At 37.4% G+C, this 23,824-nt stretch overlaps 1 protein-coding gene across 5 annotated transcripts; it reads right to left on the bottom strand.

Moving 5' to 3' along the window:
• Positions 1-1,729: 1,729 nt before the first annotated feature.
• Positions 1,730-23,792, bottom strand: sh3bp4 (SH3-domain binding protein 4). Of its 5 annotated transcripts, XM_017470471.3 has the most exons (7): positions 23,685-23,790; positions 23,417-23,454; positions 22,774-22,866; positions 15,846-16,057; positions 13,398-15,745; positions 6,982-7,170; positions 1,730-6,601 (listed from the first exon to the last, which is right to left on the bottom strand). In XM_017470471.3, the coding sequence occupies exons 4-7, from the start codon at positions 15,964-15,966 to the stop codon at positions 6,377-6,379; spliced, it is 2,883 nt and encodes a 960-aa protein (XP_017325960.1). In that variant the 5' UTR covers positions 15,967-16,057; positions 22,774-22,866; positions 23,417-23,454; positions 23,685-23,790; the 3' UTR covers positions 1,730-6,376. The 5 variants fall into 5 exon arrangements, with proteins under 5 accessions (XP_017325960.1, XP_017325962.1, XP_017325963.1 ...); XM_017470473.3 differs by lacking the exon at positions 22,774-22,866 and having other exon boundaries at positions 23,685-23,787; XM_017470474.2 differs by lacking the exon at positions 23,417-23,454 and having other exon boundaries at positions 23,685-23,778.
• Between the last annotated feature and the right edge of the window lie 32 nt (positions 23,793-23,824).

Here is a 23,824-nt window from a genome sequence, read left to right as displayed (position 1 = left end):
TCCTGGCTTATGTGCAGTATTCCTGGGTGTATTCCCGGCTCGTACACAGGATAGGCTCCGGATCCACCATTACTCTAACCAGGATAAAGTGCTTCCTGAAGATTAAATTGAATGAATGAATGAATGAACATTAATTAAATGGTTAATAATAAAATTTCTTGGAAAGAGCCCAATTTTGAGCCATATAGTGTGTTTGGAATACAACTGAATAAATGCAAAAAAATGACCGAACTGAAACTCATCTGTTTTGGAAACATTTATTTGTTCTCTCAGACATGCAATGAAAAAGTCGCACAGAACTACAGTGCAAGTTCTCTCTATTTACCCCCTTTACAGTTTTTGAATTGATTACCAGCCACTGTCATTTAGCCACAAAACATTTTTATGAGATTAAACCCCTTGGAGTAGTGACTTTCTAACCATCTTCTTCACAAAAAAGCTTTATAGAAACGAGAGCAGAAAGCAATGATGAAAATGTTCAGATACATGACAAGCATGAGAAATGAAAGAACACAACAACCTCATGTTTCATTTCCAGCAGTTTCTCAATGATGGGTTTCCAAAGAATTTGTATGAGTCAATGTGGAGGAAAAGTTGATTAATGATTACGATTAGGGTGAGGGACAGCGTGAAGCACTCAGCGTTTATTACACAGTTGTTCTTGTTCTTATGTGAAATCAAATCCATCACTGAAAAATCTTGGCCAGGTGGTCATAGGTACAGGGAAGCAGCATGTCAGCATAGCATGCAGCAGCTGTAAAAACTAAAAACATGAAAAAAATTCAACCTATATTAGGCTAATATAATGCGTAAACATTGGTTACAACAGTGGTTATTTTGAATATACAGTATTTTTTGTTATTTGTTGAGCACATTTATGAGAAAATGTATTAAGGTGGTTTCATTAGAGCTTCTAAAGCAGTGATGCCATCCAAACATTTCGCAATCAAAAAGAGCAAACAGAAAGGAGAATGTGATTTTATTGTGTGTGCAGAGTGTGCATGCTCTCCCCGGGGTTTCCTCCAGGTGCTCCGCTCCCCCCACCACCCAGTCCAAAGACATGCGCTGTAGGCTGATTGGCATCTCCAAACTGTCTGTAGTGTATGAATGGGTGTGCGATTACATAACATTAATGGATTTGTTTGTTGGTAGTGTTTTATTAGGCTACGTGTGTGTGTGTGTGTGTGTGTGTGTGTGTGTGTGTGTGCGCGCACATATGCACTGAATAGGCCTATTATAACCTAAACAATAGACCCACATCATTAGAATCCAGTGATAATGTGTTTAAATTGGCTGCACTGCATTGTGTCGAGCCATATAACAGGAAAGAAGTCATGAATTGTTTACCGTGGCTATGAAACACAATGCGGGATTATATGGCTGATAGATTACACAGACACACAAGTGCCCCTATACTTTTCAAACTTTTCTATTCAGTTAGCAGTCACACCCACTTAAAATCTATTCCCATGTACCTGCAAGTGGTAAATATTATTGCACAAGCTTTGGCTCCTCCCACAGTTTGACGCAGACTTCACTGGGAAGTCATTAGTCAACTATCCTATTTCTCATTTTAATTTGTCCAGGCTGAGTTCGTTCTGATTAATTAGTGTGCTTTATGTCTTTCAAACATAAAACACCAGCATGGTTTTATTTCACGTTATACAGTATTTTCAAAGCTGCGGTTTATGTTGGAGTCGTTTCATCAAATCATACTCAAGACATTAAATACAAGACAACAGTGTCCTTTTTATCAAAATAATATAACATGCAGTGAGGACAGGTACAGTGTTTTTTGTAAAAAAAAAGAAGAGTTTTGTAGTCAGTCGATTCAGACATAATATTTACACTCATATGAATATGCATTTACATGTGTATATCAAACAAGTAAGTCAAAGAAGAAAAATGCTTTGGGAAAATATCAACTCATCAGTAGCACAAAAAGTATTAAGCATATTACATGTGAAAATAAAATGAAATGGTTAATTTGGTGCAGTAGAGACATATTGAGATATTGCTAAATCGTCATTTCTAGACAGTGGTCCGTATGAACCTTAGTGGAAAAATTCTTGATAAATGGTAAGAAATAGTATCTGCAAAAATCCATGTACATATACAATTCAATTTCAATGGGCGGACATACATAAAATACAGTATTTGGCACAATATTTCAAGCATTATATTTGTTTCTTTCAGTCATTTGAATGTGTAACAAATATGTGCATTGTCAAAACAGGATTTGACATGCTCCATACAAACAATTCTAAATCTACAGCAAAATAATCTGTAACTAATATCAATACTTAACATAATGTGTTTTGGCTTTGTGTTCATGAGCATCAACAGTCTTAGAGTTGACATCATGCTTGAATTAAGTGGTATGTGTGAAACTGATAGGCGTGATGGTAAACACCCATGATTAAAACACAATTTAATCACGTTTGATTAAAGCCATGTGAACATTAAGGAACCTATAATTAAATTAAGCCCAGTGTGAACTTTATTACATGATGAATGTTCAGTCAGTAGTTTGACATTACCTACTGTCAGATTGCTTATTTCACTGAAACATACAGTACATGCCAATGGGTACTATGAATGGCAAAATGAGTGGCAAAAAATATGATACAAGATGCAGAGGTTGATATTTAAGTTTGCAAGCCAAGCCTGCAAAAGAGAGCATGTTAAAATGTAAAACTCTGAAGGAAATAAGGAAATGGCAGGGAAACCAAACATTAAGTACAAACATATTAATTCATTCATCTTGAGTAAGGGCTTTATCCTGGTCAGGGTTGTGCTGGATCCAGAGTCTATGTGAGGAATACTGGGTGCAAGGCACGGGTACACTGTTTATGGGACGGTAGTCCTTTGCAGGGCATCATACCCCCACACTCATTCTCTATTGAATGTATATGTTTGCACGGAACAAAAAGGAGTGGCTCTTAATTTCATTGTACATGTGTATAGTGACAATAAAAGGCATTCATTCATTCATTCACCTACCACCATGTTGTTGTTTTTTTGTGTGTGGTTGGGGCGTGGGGGGTTGGTGATGGAGAAAACCAGAAATCACGGAGGTAAGCCCACATGGACATGGAAAGAATTTGCAAAACTCATGATTGAACCAGGGACCCTGGAGCAGTTGTGAAGGTAATTCAACCCGCTGCACCTTTGTGCCCAATACAAAAATATATTCATATAATTAATCACCTAGTTCTTACTGTGAGTAAAAAGTGAAGCTGCTCAGTAGTGGTGTTACTCATGATAACAGAAAAGTGCACAGTGCTGCATTTGATCACAACTTAGATATTACACCTTCATATTATTCAGCTGTAATTGTAAGGGTTTGCTCAGTCAGGGATTCCTTACTATCTCAGTAAACACATTTTTTACTAAGCCTGTGGGTCATTCCATCTCAAGTGGAACATTTTTAATTTTTCTAATTATTATTATTTTCATTGATTACCTCTATGTATTGGCATTGTAAAACCACAATTTTTTAAACATTTTACTTAACCGCAACGGCCATCTTTGTGTCATGGCATGCAACAAATTTTGGTTATACAGCTTTTACGGAAACTTAGATGTCTCGGCTCAGGACGGGCCTAGCTCCTTGGAACAAAATCTGATCTCTAGGGCACATTGCAAGATGCATGTACATATATAACCATTTTTCACATTTATGTTCCTTAGACTTAGAACTTAAGTTCAAATTTAATGTTCAAGGTTGCTCACAGTTCAAATTTTAGGGTCAATTTATAATGGGAAGGTTCGAGTCTCAGTCTTAATTTTTTTAGGGTGTACCTATGGAAGTATTGTGTGCATGCAGAACATTTCAGCTTTTACAGAACAAACAGAACAGAGCTATGGTGTTATTTCTCCTGTGATAAAAGCAGTAAGTGGCTACGGCTCAGAAGTCACTTACTGTTTTCATCACAGGAGAATCAACTGCATGGCTCTGTTTGACACTGTTCATTTATAACACACCCAACTGAACACTGTAAATCAATATTTAGAAAATATCTATTCACACATACCAATTGTAAACCTGTACCAACATGATAGATCAGGCTGGTTCTTTAAATCAGGCTCTCGAGATCCACTGTCCTGCAGAACTGACCTCTAATGTCAAACTCACAATTTTTACATGCTACTATAGAGGTTCGTATCTGGTCCCCCACCAGAGATATTCAACCTGAAAGTGAGGGGAATAAAAAAAAGGCACTTTTTAGCACCTATAAAAAATAAATGAGAGAAGTCTCATACTTGAAATGTCCTGCATGCACACTATACTAGGTACCCCCTAAAAAAATTAAGACTGAGACTTGAATCCTTACCATTATAAATTGACTCTATAAGTGGAACTGTGAGCAATCTTGAGCAATACAATTGGACTTAAGTACTAAGTCTTAGGAACAAGAATCTGCAAAATGTTTATATATACATGCGCATTGTAATGTGCTCTAGAGATCAGTTTTTGTTCCAAAGAGCTAGGACCATCCTGACCCAAGATATTGAGGTTTCGGTAAACAGCTGTATAACCAAAATTTGTTGTGTACCATGTTAAGCCAAGTAAAATAAAGAACAGCAGCAACAACAAAAACAAACAAACAAAAAAAACTGGTGATTTTGCAATGCCAATACATAGAGGTAATCACTCAAAAAATAAAATAGTAATATTAAAAACAGTCAAGCAACCTGGGTCCGTGTATGTTGCATTAATTCGTTTTTGGTTTCAAAATTGAAAAATAAAATACAAATGATGACACATTCATTAAATATTATAGACACATAATATAAATATAAATAGACACATTTTTAAATATTGAAAATTAAATTACTAATTAACTCCAATTAAAATTAATTTAAAAAATTGCTCAAAAATTTTAAATATTTCAAATATGCCTCATTTATAGTTTCTCTCTGTCTTATTTTCTGAGTTGGAGTTATTTCATTTTAGATTCATTATTCGCTGGATATTCACTTTCCACTTCCCTTATTCTATAGAGGCGACAGTCACACGGATATCAACACCACCATTAGCAAAGGGAGGTATTGGCAAAATCTCACTTGTAGTACATCAGTCTGGACACTACAACTTTTGGAATGTGAAAAAAAAAACATTTAGATGAAATATAGTGATTTATTTATTTGTTTTTAAATAATTTTGTACTGTATTTGTATAAAAAGAGTTATTGGCAAGATCTCGCCTGTAAATAAGTCAGCCATCTAATTGTGAGCCTGCTACAGCTTTTAGAATGTAAAAACATATGTTTTTAAATAACTTTTGTATGTTTAAACTTATGGCATTTTAATTAATATGTGGACAACGTCGACGTTTTAACTCAGTGGGTGGAATTGCAAGACGGCCCCTTAGGCAACTTGTGCTGTGAGACCGCGTCAGAACATTCTCAGGTGTAAATATGCAGCTCTAATACACGCTGGAATTTTTGAGTAAACGTTTCAATTATATAATAATTGAACATTATTAAAACTAATGTCGGTGTAAAATCCCGGTGGACATATCATCCTCACTTACTGTAACCTTTCGCTGCCTTTCAAAAGCACATAATGAACTTCCTGGAGCGAAGCAACATGTTTGACAATGCCACTGATGGATTCTGCACGTTTTCAGTTAGTTAAATTACACTCGGTTTATGAGAGCATGCCACAAAACGAAATAACTCCAGCCAAAAAAAATAAGGACCTTCATGGAAACTACACGGACCTACACAGAACAACCTGCACTGGACCACTTGAGATGGAATGACCCCTATTTCATCAATAGATAAAGAAATAGTCTGTGTGAATTTTCAATGTGATTCAGCCCCAGTGGAAAACCACAATTCTTGCTTTCCAATACTGTTTGCACCACTACCTTGCAGACTTTCCCTGTTTACTAGGAAGTGTGTATCAAAGGAGTGGCCACTTGCATCATAGTGTTAATCGTCTCTGGACAACTGGAATTTGATTTAGTTCTTGACTATACAAAATAGTGCAGTCTATTTCTTTTGACTCTATCAGCTTGCTAATTAGCTAGCTAATTTATAGATGATTTTACAGATGCCACTGTTTTATTATATTTTGAAAAGGGTATCTACAGTCACGTGGTCTGGATCCCTCTGTCCTCTCAGGAGTCGTGAAACAGCTATTAAGATGCCGATGGGAACTAAGCTGGAAGAAATGGCGAAGGGAAATCAATGAAGGCATGCTTAAAAGCATTACTTATTTCATCTACTAACAGCATTGAGGATTATGGGTAAACTTTACATGCTATGTCATGGAGTCTGCCACTATGCTTTTGAACATGATGTATATCATATACGTATTGCACTATATTGTGGAAAGGGTGTCATTTCGGATGAATCCGTGATGTCTATACGGCGCAGTCATCCTGGGGGGTGGTGCTGAAGGCAGTGCTCCGTAACAGGTCCAGGCAGTTGATGAGGATGAGTGTTCCTGTTAAGTGCCTCCAGTGCTTGGTGATGGGGTTCTTCATTTTATCAAGGCCAGTGTGAAGCTCCTGGAGTATGTCCCTGTAACTATCACCAATCTGGGCTGCCCACGTTACCAGGAAATCATATGCCGGCTTCCACATGGCCTAAAATGAGGGAAGATGTAAAAGAAATGAAGAGAATGGCAGTATTTTTATTTTTCCAACTCTTAGATATTGATGCATATATTCATAACACAGTATCCGATATACAATATCTGCCTGCCAGTTTGTTAAAGTGCAACACTTTAACCAGATCTCACACAAAAAAAAATGTGTTTTCATTGTATTTTATATGAATCGAGTAAGAAAATCTGTAATGCGAGAGGAATTCTGCCGCTTTGCTCCCAGTGTTCCTGGGATACGCTCTGGATTCATTGTAACTCAGACCAGGATAAAGCACTTACTGAAGATGAATGAGCTGGACACTAACTTTAACCTTTGATTGTGTTTAATTGTGCATATGTGTGTGTGTTTCTGCTCCAAACCTCGTTGTCTATCACGCCATCCGTGCCTCGGTAAGGAGCCTCGTAAGAATCCATCTGTTTGCGTGACACTTTGGCCAGTTTTTCCGCAAGCTCTCTCCAGCGGTCAGCCACTTCCACTGCTGCAGTGAGAAGCGCAAAGTCCTTCAGCAACTGAGCCACCAGCCCCTGACAATCCAGTTTCAACAGGGCCTGAAATCACACAAAAAAAAAAAAAATACTGTGAACATGTACAGAAATGCTATAAAGAAATGCTATATTGACTATGTTAAATGCTTGGTACACAAGGTCGGATTTTCCTCATGCCTAATCTCTTAAATCAAAGCTTGTGTTCAGATGACATGCCAATGGATTGGGTCTGAAATGGATCATAACGCTTTGCGCAAACTGTAGTTTTACTCTCACTGATTCCTGACAAGAATGCGGACACCCTGTTTTCTTAAACTTTAAAATCCAAATACATGACCTGGGTTAGTGAGCCACTAATTGAAAAACAGTGATCAGAACATGATGGTAACATGAAAGTTTCTCACCCTGAACTCAAGCCTAAAATTACATATAGCATCTATTATGCATGTATGTATGTATGTGTGCATGTATGTATGTTTGTATTTTTGTACGTGTATTGCTGTAATTATATTGCTGCAAGTTGAGACAACTACTGCAGAACTTATCGTGCAGGGTACTGAACTGTTTTCAGTTACAGCACACGCTGTGACATGCACTCATCAAACTAACACATTCATTCATGCACACAACCAAAAGAAACCACCAGGGAAAGTGAAAGAATACCCTGGTGCAGCCTACAAATTCAACAGCATTTATACTTGAATGAAAGGAAATATTAAATATATTAGGGAAGAGTGTATTGTGTCACATTACAATAAACTAGCTGGTTAAATGAAATCCTCTGAGCTGAAGCATGGATATGTGCATGTGTACACAGCACCTTGGCACACAGGACGAGCTATTTCAGTTATACAACTGATTATAGCGACTATGTGCTTTGATGAACTTGCAGATAAGGCTCTTAGTGAGAGATTTACGTGCTAGTATGAGCATAACGTGCCCTCGGGTCCCATCCAACTGGGAAACACTGGAGGAAATAGGAACATCCGGCTGGGGTGGATGGAAAAAAAGACCAGTGTTTGTTTGGTTCAATCCGGCTTACTGCTTCCTCCGCCCTCTTTCTCTCTGGTGTGTGCTTCAGAAAGATTCAATCAAGTTCAGCGAGAGTTTTCAGTGATTTTATGCTGCAGTTTCCCTGCAAGAGCTGAATGCATTCAAAGTAAAATAATCTCAGGCTAAATTTATACCACATAAACACTACAGCACGGGACACATGCTAACACACACACACACATTTTTGTGGGGTATTTGCATTGACCTCTGTGCTACTGTAGCTAAACGATGCTATGTCTCGCATATCTAGCAACTCAGTTTTAACCTTAACCACAATTACTTAAAAGTAATCTTTTACCTCGTTGAAACAAACAAAAAAAATGTTTAAAATGTTCTTTAAAGAACATTTTTAAAGATGTAGTTTTTGTTACAAAAATATCTCCACAAGGTAAAGCCTGTCACATTTTCCTAACATTATGGGGACATCTGGTGCTAATGAAAGAAATATAAGCATAACACACACACACACACACACACACACACACACACACACACACACACACACACACACACACACACGTTTGTCTTACTATCCGTGTGAGGATCTTACATTGACATAATTATTACTATAAAATATATGCTACACCTAAATGTAATCCTAACCTTAAAAAAATCAGTAACCAAATGAATTGATTAAATAAAAGTTGCAGGACCAGCTGAATGTCCCCACAAGGTCAAAATATCAGATATTCCAATCCTTGCATACACATACACACACTCCATGAGCTCTGTGATGTCCAATTTCACGGTTCCAGTTGCATGGATGGAATGCTCGGTATGAGAGGAAATTGGGGGAAGGTTTAGGTCTGATAACCTCAAGGATCTACTTGACCAAGAGGTTTTGAATTCCAGCCTTCCAGTTAAAATATTTTTTGTTCACCAAGTGATGGGTTAAATGAAGGTATTCTTCATATATATTAAACATGTAAAACAGGTTCAAAGCATTGGTGCCTTGCTAAACAAATACTCCAGTGATAAGATGCATCACTACATGTTTACACAGCTGGACCATTTATGTGTACTTTCAATTTGTTGGAGATTAGCTTCATATTAGAAATGTCACCTGCAAGTAAAACTCCCATCTGTTTTCATGGTAGAGGTAAAGATGAAGCAAAAAAGTGGCATGTTGCTGGGAAATTTTCCTGACCAGCTCTGACAACTTTACGAGTTCAAGATTTGATTGGGTGAATGATTTTCTACTTTAATTTACCATAACTGTACTCAAATTTACAACAGAATTAAACTGACTTAATGTTCTGGTACTAACCAGCTAAAAGAAGAGGAACAATTTACAACAAAACATAATCATAGGAAACTGGCTCTTCTGATTTTTTCCCTACCGACATCCCTTTCCACTGTGTTAGTAATAAGTGTGGGTACTAAGAGTAATACGATTAATTTCATTTAGATAATCATTCACTGTCTTACTCTTATAATCATGTTTTTATGAACCTATGCTGTAAATACTGCTGGCTGCCCCTAAAAAGGTTTAGGGAAGTCCCAGCACAGGTTTCAGAATCACAACATTATCATGGCCAAGTTCTATCTGCGCAACACTTCACTTTTAGATCAGTGCTTTATATTCTAATGACCACCAAGGTTCCTTGCACCTTGTGCAACTCTCAGGCAAGGAGTGTCACACCACTCCATTTTCCAAAATTCTCATGGCTCATAAACTCATTAATATCACACCTAAACAAAGTTGTTGCTCAGATCCAAGTAGTTCTTAGACAAAGGCATGAACAAAAAGGTTTCTACTCCACTTACTTCCTTGTTCACAAGAAGGATAGTGGATTCCATCCAATTGTAGATTTGAGGGGGGCAAACTGGTTACTAAAGACCTGGTTATTAAGGTTATACGATGTATTTCATCCTGTCTCACCACTGGACTGGTTCACATACTGTAGGTAGATCTGTGCAATGCCTATTTTCCTGTTTCCAGAACACAGATGCTTATCAATGATTGCTTTCCAAGGTCAGGCATTCCAACTGAAAATTCTTCACTTTTATCCTTGGGTCTCTCTTTAGTGCCACATGTGTTTTCAAGATGCATGATGGCTGGCAGTATCAGGATACTACTGGTACTAAGACAACTTGATCCTTGTTCCCCAACCAAGGAGCTGGCCATTCAGGAGATATCCACCCCCCTCCCCCACCACACACACACACACACACTGAGGCCCCGTTACATTAGTGCATTTTCGTTTTGTAATGCATTACTTTTGCTACAGTTACGCCTGTTGTCTACCCTACTCTGGCGTTTTCGACCCTCGAGACTTTTGGAAACTGCCAAACGCCACGTTTTAGTTTGAAAACTCCAAAGATCTCTGAAAAATAAAGACTTTTGAAAATGAAGGTGTGGCTACCCACATTTGCTCCCTGATTGGGTCTTCTGGATCATTGGGTATCCTTCCCTGATTCGTCAAGCCCCTACCATATGACCATTACAATACCTTGATTGAATACAACATGGAGACTGAACCTCAAGCTTTGCTGGCTTTGTTGTAATTCTTAGCAGCCACTGAGCAGTTAAATTCTGTATTTTATAATACTGCAGCTGCCTACATGCACAAGAGGCAAATTATGATTAGAGCAATCGGCAAAAAATCTCATTTCAAGCGGTGTAAGCCCTACATGGAACGCCAGGTTTGGACTAGCAACCAACTTCCTGTTTACTTGTATGCGCATGCCCAGTGTGCATGAATGGTCATGTGAAATGTGCTTTCGGTCATGTAGTGTGGACAGAGATCATTTCTGAAACACGGCGGAAACGCCATTGTGGATGCGGATCGTTTTCATTTTAAAATGCCATTAGTGACACTTCCCTAACTCACTTGGGAACAGTGCGGTGCCACAGGCTCCCAGGAGATCAGAACATGTCAACCTGCTATGTCTAGATCTCTTTGGTGGATCTCTTTGCCAATGCCAAGTCAACACATTATAGTAGTCTGCTGGGACAGGATGCGTTGCCCCACAACTGGCCTCACAATGTACTATACGTTGTTCCTAGCTGATTATTTGCATGTTGGACAGTATTCAGTATCCAAGCTGCAGAGTCCTAATCATGGCCCAGAGATGACTGGCAAGACATTTGTTTCCAGTGCTATTTCACTAATGGTTGGAACACCCATACAGCTGGAACGCATGGCTATATTTAAACCCTGTGTTCTGTAAACACTAAAGGGATGACCTGGATCAATAAGACCATCCATTACTAAAAAGTGAACAGAAGATGGTCATTAAGATGAACTTAATGGCTCTGTGTGTCTTGGCCTGGTCCAAATACAACTGTGTGTTTGAACAAGGGGCGTCTCCTGCTGTGCTCACAGCCCTCCTGTTTAGATGCAAACAATAAAAAAGGAAACATCTGTTGAGCCAAGTTGACACACCCTGGCCTTCTTCCATCTTCCACCAATACGGAACAGAATACTAATCAGTAGCTGGCCTGGGCTGGTCATGCACTCAAATATGCTCCCTTGGTTTTGTTGAAGAAATTCAGAACATGTCGATTATGAAATCTCCATATGGATGTCAGCTGATGAATTGCATCTGACCACAAATGCCCGATCTTAGTGAGATACGTATACATCTTACAAAATTTTTCAAAGCAAGACAATGGCATGTGCTCATCTAGCCTTTGCTGTTATATAACATATCGATTCAAAATTTCTTGCTGCTGTTCATTTAGAATGATCTGTTAGGTTACATTTATTAAAATACCATTCAGTTATACCATCAATTATTATTAATTCTTAATTAGGAGACTAATATTCAGTGTTATCACAACAAAGTCCCAAGGTTTTTTTTTTATAAGCAACTTGTAAGAAGTCACACAAACCAATTTGCATGCAAAAAGGTAGGAAATATTTGGTTGAGGAGAAGAACTTATTTTGTATTAAATCTAAATAAAATACTAAGTGTTATTTGAATGAAAAATGAAGTTTTCAAGTTTATTTATTTCATGTACAGAATTTTACATTTAAAAGCAGCTTCTATTGAAGGATACTGAAAATAACCAATCCAGATCCATTCCAGCATTGATATACTCTTTGTACCACTGTTTTATAAATGTTTTGCTAAATGTCATAGCGTGAACACTTACAATGCAACCTCAAATAAATTAAACCTGTGATATGTATTATGTATTATGAAAATGTCTTCAAATATCATGATTCTATATTTGTTACTATATCTCTTAGATGGTTGTCCTATGGACTCAGACCAGCATGATTTTATCACCTGTATTTAACTTTCCTATTACACCTCTCTCCTGTATGTATCTTATGAAACACAAAAGTGATGAGATTGACAAAACTAATTTATTAGAATTATCCAAAAATTAGAGTCTGTAACTGTGTGCCATCTCAAACTGTAATCCTGCCTACATTGTCAGGCATAGCGAGACTGATGGAGCTTGTAAGCTATGCTTTCTACACTGTATTTTAGCTAGACAGCTAGATAGAATCTATTCGCCTGAGAGATACACAGAGCTTAGTGAAAAGCAATCCCTTTCCCATTCAACTAGAGCTTATGTTTTAGCTTGTAAGTTAAAATTAGGCAGCTAGAGCATTCATCAGAACAAGCAGAACAAGCAGAACAAGCACAGTTACACTGCATGGGCAGACTGCAGCAGAATCAGCAGTGTCACAGAGTATGCTAACCAGATGATAAAAGCTAAAATACAAGCTTCTCTTGAAAACAAGCAGTTCTTCTCTTTTACTGGTACTCAATAAATGTGACGGTCACACTGATGTGCAAAACAGAGCATTTTAATTATCATAAAGTCTCTGTAATGGTGTGGAAACGACAACAGCTGTAGCAGATGTTATATCCTTGGAGTCATAAACACTTGGGCCATGTCCAAAACTGCATACGACCATACTAAATAGTTTGTCAGTACACCATTTGTTTGGGATAAAGCTTTGATTTCTCTCCGAATGTATACTGACTTGGCACTCACAGCCTTTTTTAATTTGCATAGTGGATATTGATCCATCTGGTACAGACAGGCCAACACCAACATGCTACAATATGTTCTTCTGCAAGTAGCTTACAATAGCATTTTTCTACCAGAGAGGGCAACATTCTAAAATTTTAAATCTAGCAGCTTTAAGACTTTGAGTAAAAATAAAATGGAATACTGTGCAGGACCTTTAATTCAAATCAAATTATACATTCACATTTTGATTTTAAAACAATTAATTATTATATTACGTATTATAATTATTATTACGTACCATAAGGAGCTCCTTTTGGAAAGACTTCCTTTGCTTTACTTCAGATGTGTTGCAGTCTTCTTTAAGCTTCTCAAGAACACAGGCCACTTTTTCTGCCTCACCGTTTGGCTCAACACGACAAAAGTGTGCCAAAGGAAGGTTGACATAGCCCAAGGCATCAGCAAATGCTCTCCAACTATTTACATTTTCCATCAGTATAGTCCTCAATGAGGCATACATGTAAGTGAGACATTTGCAAGGGATTAGAATTTGGTCCAGAAGAACACTAGAGGTAAGCTCAGCCCCCTTGAAATTAACTGGTTTGACTTTTCCCATTATAAGAATGTTCTTGGCATGTACCAATCCAATCCTGCCTTGATAGTATCCAATGTACCACTCCTTGGTCCAAAGATGCCCTTTAAGTTTGAGTTTTTCTTCACTTAGAAGTGCCACAACATCCCCTTTCACATACTCCAACAAATACTGTCTCTTTGTCTGTCTAAGGACAGTTTTCAGTAGCTTTCCAAACTTGATATTTTTGACTGGTCTGTCATGAAACACAGGGTATTTTGTGACTCCGATGAGAGGTGACAGTACAGATTTGTGCATTTCCTTTTTCTTTAGAAAGCGCCTCTGCACCGAGCTTGCTTCAACCTTCGGTGGAGGAGGTGGTGTCTGAACACAGAACTGGGCAAGGATGCAGTCCTGGTCATCTTTAACCTGAATGCGCAAAGTAAAGTCTGAGATGCTGTCCGGATCTCGAGCAGATATCATGTAGATGAGGTGTGATACTTTGCCAAGTTTCAGATGAAAACTCCTCACCACTCTTGTCTGCTCACTAATTTTCACATCAAAATTTGAGATGTTGGAATACACACCAACCTTAAGATCTTGAGGCTTTGCAAGTACAAACTGGTGTTTTCCCCAGAGTTGCAGGGATACTGGTGGAATACAGCGTGACTGCATTTTAGCCTCACTTACTAATAATGTTTTTGGGGCACAATCATGGCCAAACATGGCAACAACTGTCTTAAAGGACGGATGGATATGCTTGGGACCATATACGCCAAGTGCAACTTTCTTTACAACATGCTCCCAGACTGTGTTATATGGAGTTACAACTTGGGCCTGAGCTACAACGGATACATACATGCATGGCTCTAAATTGTCCAAGGTTACCTGGACTGTATCTCCATACATATAAACATGAGGAACTGGAACATAGGGTCCATCCTTGCAGTCACTGCGGACACAGATCACTTCTGCCGTTTGTCGACTCTCCATCTTGACTACAACAGATATTTTCATCTCTAATGTTACAGTGGTTTTAGTTTCCATATTACTAAGCTTAATCTCCACCACTGGGCTCACAGTAGTACATTTGTCATTGTTAAGCTCCAATGGTGGGTCCAGCAAGGCCTTTAAAGATATCTGCTGAGTGTCATCTGGTGCAACATGGCCCTCAGGTACAAGGATGCTGATACTAGTGTCGGGTAACTGAACAGCACCACCTGAGCTGTCCAGTTTGCACACAATATTGGTCTCTATTGGTTGTGTTTGACCCCATCCAGGATTTTGGCCAATGGAATCTAGGTCATGGCAGGACCTTGTAAACTTGCGGTGGTTCAACCAGGCATTTTTGAAGTCTTCTCTACTCTGAAACTGCTCAGGTGTAGGGGCTTTCAAGCTATTAAAAAAACCAGAGAATTCTGGAGGTGCATCTACCTGTGATTGCAAGATGGACAGTTCGGACAAACTGTAACAACGCTTGCTCCTATAAAATGGATTGTTCCTTCGAAGAACTGGACCTTTCTCTGTGCCAGGGCTTAAGCAATATGTATCCAAAACATTACTTCCAAACTTATTGAAGTTAATACTGCTGCTGTTTTTTGAGTCTGGAGAGGAGGATATATTGAAACCAAGGCGGTCTGTTGAACTCTGGATACTGTTTTGATCAGTTAGCAAGGAGCCATCAAGGAATGGGTTGAGAGACATCCGCTTCATTACAAAAGGGTTTCCGTTTTGAGGAACTGTAGGTCTTCTGTGCTCTGACCACTCTCCACGTTGATCTAGCACTTTGGACCCATCATTAGAAATGTCTCCTAGGCTGTCAATCATGCCACTGTCACAGGATAAAGATTCTCGATGTGTGACAGGCTGGACATAGGCTGCTGGGATGTATCCCATCTCTGTGTTATTATGGGCATACCACCACTCCCCACCAGATGTGTCAAGAACATAAAGATGGTCTCCCTTACAAAACTTTAGGGTGGTGAAGTTTGATGGACAATAATCTTTAATGGCAATGACTTCTCTTGCAGCTTCAATTGAAGCAGTAGCTTCCAGTCGTAAAGTGCTTGGGCTGGGCACTGAAAAAAAAAGAGTGAATTAAGTCAATAAAAAAAAAAATGCTTAGAAAATACTCATGTTCTAATCACTCTATGCAGGGTAGAAAAACATGAGAGAAACCTTTAACATCAGAGAGAGTGGCTTCTGACACTCCAGAACTTAGTTCAATAAGTGTTCCCTCAGACTTGCACCGAGGTATTGCATTGTTGTTATTAGTTGTTCGAATTCGATGGGCAGCCATGCTTAGTTTTCCTGCAGCATAGTTCCTTTCTCTGTCAAGAAGTGTGATCCATCTTCACATCCCAACTGTGACCAGAAGCTTTTCATTCGATCTGTTTGGGAAACAAACAAACAAAAAAAGGCCAGATATTTATTAGCTATAGTGTTGTTTTGGCTTAAAGGGAACCTATTTCACTTTTACAAGGTGTTTGAACACAAATGTGTGTTATCACACATTAACAGCTATAATGATAAGAAGAATGCCTCAGCTTCATAAGCTTTGTAAATGTTCTGTTGTTGGCTGTAAAAATTAACATAAGAGTCTTCAAGTACTCACGGCATCAGAGCCACACAAGATGCTGTGGAGAAGTTTTATTTTTTGAAGGAAATGTGCCCCCGAAAATATCTAAATTCGTGTATGTTTGTGCGAATCATTTTACACCAGACTGCTTTGTGAACAAGGGTCAATATAAAGCAAGATTTGCTAAAAATTTGATTCTCAAGCCTGGATCAGTACTAACTGTTTGTGATCCAGCTTTATATCCAGAAGATGTAAGCATCAAACTTTATATTTTGTGAATATTTGTTAATCGCCTTTCCGAATGCATTTGTTAGCAGATTCCACGGCTAATGTGGTTATAGTTATCATTGTCTCTGACTGTATTCATGGAGACCAGAGCTATGTCATCATTTTTGTTTTAATCCCGAAAATGCTTACTGTCTGTATAATTCGTACCCACACCTTTATTATGCACAATACAATAAGGTAATTGTCTTTTTGAAAACTGTGTATGTTTTGTGCGAATCATTTTACACCAGACTCTTTGTGAATGTAGTATCCGAAGCACTAGCTGTTCTCTTCCGGAAAGGGGCCGGGGAGCAGCAGCTCATTTACATTTAAAAAGACAAACACAAAAACAGCATGTTTTTGCTTCCACCCCAAAAGGGTCATTTACAGCATGGTATAATAAATGATCTGTCGGGTATTTTGAGCTGAAACTTCACAGACACATTCTGGGGACACCTGAGACTCATATTAACTTGAAAAAAGGTATAATAGGTCTCCTTTAAAATGTGTATCCTACCAGAAACTCCCATGAAAAGTTTAAATTCAGAATTCAGGACTGTACTATCTTCTAGATCAGGGGTGGGAAACTCATCTGGGGTAGGGGGCCACATTGGATAAAATATCACCTTAGGCGGGCCAAGAACATTCAGAACAGTTAAAACTGAAGTTGACACTTATTTATCACCAAAAAAATTAATTTTGAGGTACATTTTCTTATAATAGCCATAATAGGCAGGATTAAGCTAACAGACAATATGAAGGACATAACTGATACAAGACCAGACTGATCATTTTCTTGAAAATCGAGGATGAAGTACTTTTGAATTGTGGTGACAATTCAAAAGTACTTCATCCTCAATTTTCAAGAAATTTTAATTTCAAGGAAAAGAGGAAGACAACAGACTTTTTAAGTGCTGCAACCAACTCATTACCTTGTCTGTCCTTGCATGGCCAGTATGATGGCTGTACTTCTTCGCATGATCTGTATCGTAATGCCGTTGAATATTAAATTCTTTGAGGACTGCCACTTGCTGGGAGCAAATTAAATAAATTTTTAATTATAATTATTCATATATTCAAATATTTATTCATTTCCCAAAATAAATATTCTGCTGTCCATTTTTCTTGGCATATACGGCATTCAGAATCCATCTTCTGCTTTTAGAAAGAGACATTTTTCACATACCCACGGTATCAAGTTACGTTGGAAATACCCAAAAATTACAAGTAACCAGTAGCAACAGTAGGCACGTATATCCTAAGGATGCCGACAAGAGGACCTCTAGTGGACATATAAATAACTGAATTTTTGTGTAGATAATTCTTTACATTTCCATTACATCGCCGCATTACATTTCCGTTACTTGGCCTACGGGCCCCATGGAATCATCAGGCCGTATGTTTTGTACCCCTGTTCTAGATCTAACTCAATTGAGATATTAGCAAATTCTTATGGTGAAGTTAGTAATATTGTTACATAATCCCATTAAACTAACACATTAGGCTTGTCCCATTACACTGAAAAAAAAAACCCTATATATGTATATATATATATATATATATATATATATATATATATATATATATATCTGTGAAACTGCCACCAAGATCAACGAATAATCACTGTCGCACACTGCTCATCAAATTGTGCATGGTTCAGTGAACTGACTACACCCAGTGCAAGCAACTACAGATGCCTGGATATCTTCCAGTGTGTTTAAAACTAATGGTGTAAAATGATACAGTTGGCATTCTACAACTGAAAAAGAAAAAAAAAAGATTCAAAACAATGTTCTGTGATAATGTTTTTGTGATATTCAGCAATGTGGTTACAAAACAACATTTTGAAATATAATTTTTCAGTTGTAAAAATTCTAACAGTCAAAGTTGAAAGAACCCCCCCCTCCAAAAAAAACCCATAAACAAACCTGCACTATTATTGCATAAGGCAATGCTGTTTGCGCCATAACCACGAATGGTGTGATGTTCTGTCATGACATGTCGTGGGCTAAAACACAGTAAGGGAAAAAATGCATGCCCATGTCCAAGCAAGTTTCCTTGGCTCATTCCTGAAATTCACGATTGCACTGGAACAGGAACAAAAGCCTTCTGAATCATCTCTAGCTTTCAAATGACGTTGCTGTCTAGTCCCTGTTTTGTTGCAGGATCATGACATGACAACTATAATTTATTAGAGATTTGATATTGATACTTAAGCTTTCCCTAACATTTAAATTCTCATTAACAGCTATAATAACAGTGTGATTTTACCCAAACCACAAAGCCTTGATTTTTACATCTTACATGCTTTTTCATTGGGGCTGATGGCAATTTAAACAGCCACACAACTTTTAACAACAGCCTCCACTCTTCTGGGAAGACCTTTCACTAGATTTTCGAACGTGGATGCGAAAATTTGTCCACATTTACTCACAAGAGCTTTGCACAAACTGGATAACAAAATATACAGTGAACACAGATCAGAAAGCAGGGGAAACTATTGGAGATGACCATGTGCCATCGTTTTTTTCTCTACACTGTATTGCAGCTCGAGTTAGAAGGCAAGTTGCGTATAACAGCCGCAGAGGTATGCAGAACCATGGCGAAAACCCCTACATTCACACCACTGTGAGAATAATACAGCCAGTGAAGGAAGAATGCAACACAAACTTCAAATTTCATGGGTTAGACCAACTGTATTGTACAACAGTGTTACAAGAAAGTGAAAGACACCATGTTATTATCAGTGGTGTATCGAAAACAAAAGCTTTAAGTATATCCTGAAAAAACACATTACCACTGAATTACAAAGTAATAACAGCTACAAATGTAAGTGAAATGATTGAGATGTGAGGTAGTGTCCTCTTAAACCTGATCACAGATTCAGCAAGCTCTTCAGAGGCACATGTCGAAAGTTTCCATGGGTACCGCCTCGCCGAGGAAAGACATTTCTATGAGAGGACCATCAGACAATACCCGAGTGTAGCAGTGTGAAGGACTCGCACAAACACACTTTTATTATTTCTTTGCACGCTCTGTATCTGTATAGGCAAGTTTCATAGACACAGATTAAGCCTCTTGAACTTAGAGGGCAAGAGATGCACAAATATGTGGAAGATTGTTGAAATAAAAAAAAATGCTTTGAAACCATTTGTTGCAAGTAAAGTACTGTATACTGTACTGGGTTATTTGTATTTCAGGTCATACGCATATGTAAGACAATGGCATAGGCATGGTTAGGAGGGTTACTTTAAAAGTGTATTCTGTTGCAGTTACAAATTACTTAATAAAAAATCAGTAACGTAACCCAAGTATCACAATAAAGTAATGTAATCTGATAACTTTTGGAGTACTTCAAGGTCACATATGTAAGTAAAGTCAAGAGAAAAGCAACATGATCTAAAATAGTTTTATTTGAAGCTTATTTTAGAGTTTAAAAACATGTTCAATATTTCGATTTGTTTTAAGAAAATGAATAAATAAAAGATCACTGTCCCTTATGTGGGTAACATTACATCACAAAAGTTGGTTAGACACATTTTTTCCATGTCTTAATAGCATTCAAAACAGTGTCAGTTTTTTGAGGTAACTGCAACGGATCACAGTCACCAGTTTTTTGTATCCTGATTACGTAACGCCATTAAATATATTGCGTTACTCCCAAAGCCTGGGCATATTGTCAAAGCACTAGAATGTAAAAAAACTATACCATATATACTGTCTGTTTAATGCGTTTGAAAATATGTAGAGCTGCAAAAACTAATCGATAAATTCAATAATAATCGATTATGAAAATCGTCAACGACACCTCATTATCGATTAGTTGGTCTGCACGCGGCACGGGGTACGTTTACTTATTATGTTACTTCTGTTCCGAAAACACGCTTCGGAGAGTAAATACTAAAGTTGTGTTCCAAATGCCGTACTGTGCACTTACACTATGCACTACGTACTCTACTGTCTAGTGTATGAATTTTAGAAAGGTAATATCATCTCAAATGCAACACTAGAGGTATAAGCCACTTCCTAGTCGACGGCGCATGATGTCATACGCACTTAATGTGATGCTGCTAGCTTTAGCAGATACCCAGAGTCACCGACAATGACTATCTTCAATTTGCTGTTTATGCCAACATTACCTTTAATAGAAAGTAATGCATAAATACTATTATATAATAGTACATATATATATATATATATATATATATATATATATATATATATATATATATATATATATATATATATATATATAAAATAGTATATTATAATATATAAGTAAACTTTTATATTATATATAAGTATTTATGCATTATTTTTATGGATGCACAAAAAGGACTGAATTAAACTACATTCCTTAATTAATAATATACATTCTGGTGTGTGTCTGTGCGGTTTGGGTTCTTTTCAGTCTTATATAATTGGACAAATAGTTGTGTAAAGTTTTAGTCTGAAGTTTATATGTGTAACAGTCAGTTTGTGGATTTTATTTTAAATAAACAAGAAATGGTAGAAATGGATTAATCGGGGGGGGGAATAATAATAATAATAATAATAATAATAATAATAATAATAATTATTATTATTATTATTATAATTGGTCAACTAATTGATTATGAAGATATGAGCATGTGCCATATCTGAGAATAATTAAAGCTGTTAGGCTGACACCATTGTTTCTCTTCATTTGCTCTTATCCAGTGCTAACTATCTAAATGAGAAAGGACTCTCCAAAGTTGTGCAATAGAACATTAAATCATATGACCGAAAAAGCTAGAGCTGCTAATCTCTTTAAAGCCAGTTTAAAGCCCATCAATCAAGCAGTTCTCCTTAGATTGACAGGATTTCCTCCCATATGAAGGAGTACCCTGATAAAAAGAAGACTTTGGGTTTTAGGAATGTTAAGAAATTGTTTCTCTTAATTATCACAATCTGAAGAAACATATTTTGAGAAAGCGCTTTGATAATATACCACTGTGGCAGTATACAGTACTGTGATGACAAAATCTGAAATAGTGGTACAGTCATGAAAGTCAGAGAAAACTGCATTTCTGTTTTTTCTTAATAAACTACTGAAATGAAATCATTTCCTAACTGTTTTCCTAACTGACTAATCCTTGCATGGTAACATCAGTGACTTTATGATATACAAGTCCCGCAATATACCAAAAACCGTAATATTGGGTTATTCAGTTACTGTATCAATCAATATACATTTATCATCAATATACATTTCCACTCCTAATTTACGTACAACTGTGTGTTGAGAAAACTACTACTCAGTCAACACTGTGGATTTGCAAATGATATGTGTGTCTGTTCATAAAATGATATATGAAACCAGCTCAAGCATTGATATCACACTTACACAATGTAGCATAAATGAAATGCACTACTGTCATTAATAGAAGTATTATTAGAATTAATAGCAGCATTAGTAGGAGCACTACGTGATGCAGACAAAACATCGAATAGTTACTTTTGATTTCATTACAAACTGGTTTCTCTTTCAAAAGGCAACATTATGGTGTTCTATGAAGCGTAGATTTCACTTTAGAATGACTGGCAGTGGTGAAAATTTATTTTGCGAAGCTGGGAAACAGATCTCAGCCTTACAGACAGCCATTTGCTAGAAATCATGATGTCCCAATGAAAGTCTGAATGCTATTTATTACCTGCAATCATGAAAAGGTCAGCTCCAGGAGATCTGACTTCCAATCCAACACAAAAAGCATACATTTAATAATAAAGTACAGTGACAGGGGAATGTAAATAAAAGAGACAGTCTGCAGTCTGAATGAATGGATAAGTGGCAGGAAAACACAGAGGAAATGCCTTTGTGATGAGTTCCTGAAAGCTCTACTCTCGTGCCATCGCACAGTTATAACGGGTGAATCGCTTTTACCCGCTGAAAAGATTTCCACCTCTCCAAAAAACTAAATATACACACATAAAATGCAAAATCAAAATATTAACGTTTAGGTGCATTTAGCCTGTACAAAATATAATGAGGTATAAATTTACTATGTTTTGTTCATGTCTATTGTATAAAGTGTGATGAAAGCAGGTGCAAATATTAATTTCAATTTCTTTCTCTTTGAAGAATATAGATATTCATAAATCATTCTCATGGCTGAATCAAGAAGCTGTTGCACGATTGCGATGGACTTTAACAGGAAACATGGTGAGCAGATCACACACACGACACTGCTGCCAAACGTATTAACAAATTCAAAAAGACTGGAAGCGTTGCGGACCAACCGAGAAGTGGACATCCACGAACATCATTGCCACTGCATGGTTACATGACGTTTGTGATATCAGGTTGTATGGTTATCATATGCAGCTTCCCTGCTGAGAACAAAACAAAACAATAGAAACCATCACAGAAATCCTTATGGTTTCCACTACAAACACCATTACAAACCATCAGCTAACTATTAAAACCATTACCAGTATTGGTCCTTAATAGTATCCACTAGATGTAACATACCACCAGTCGAAGGGAACAAATGACCAGTAGAGGCCCACAGGAACCACTACATTACATTATAACACTTCCATTACAACCAATACAATACCTATTATAACCATTAAAACCATTACAACTTCTATGAGGCTATCTATCCCCCCCCCCCCCCCCCCCCCCCGTTAACAAACAGCACTTAAACAAACAAACAAACAAACTAATACGCTCTTTAAGTTTTCAAGTCTTTTAAACTCATTGTGCAGGTTAACATTAACATAAAAGCTTTGTAAAAAAAAAAATAAAAATTAAGCATGATACAATGGCCTGTTTTACTGCTCTCAGATTTTCTTTTACACAATAAATTATTTTATAAAATCATAATCCACATTATATTCACTTCATAAGGTAGTCTAATCATGAGGAGCAGTAACTTACCAGCGGTAACATTTCCATTGTTGACTGCACACCTACACCTTGAATTGAAATTTCATGGTGTAAAGTTTAGACTTGTGTAAAATTCTTCCTGCATGATTTCAACACTTTTGCTTTGTCTAGTAAAACAGCATCAGCAGCTCGCGACCGCGACAACATAAAACCAACACACACCCAGCATTTATACACTATTACAAATGCGCTAAGAACAATAACATCCGGATTAAAAGTTAAATATAAAACTGAGAGAGAGAGAGACAAGTTCACTCACTTTTTCAAATTCCACTTTTCAGTTAAAGATCACCAGGAGACACAGAGAGACGCGCCGTTCAGCTGATACAAGTACAAACATCTCCGCTGCTACTCCTCACGTTCAGACTTGAAGCTACGTGATTGGTTGGCGACAAAAGT

The sequence above is a fragment of the Ictalurus punctatus genome, chromosome 6 (assembly GCF_001660625.3).
Source record: "Ictalurus punctatus breed USDA103 chromosome 6, Coco_2.0, whole genome shotgun sequence".
Taxonomy (NCBI): domain Eukaryota; kingdom Metazoa; phylum Chordata; class Actinopteri; order Siluriformes; family Ictaluridae; genus Ictalurus; species Ictalurus punctatus.
The sequence above is the reverse complement of the archived record's forward strand: the minus strand, read 5'-3'. Positions and strand labels throughout refer to the sequence as shown.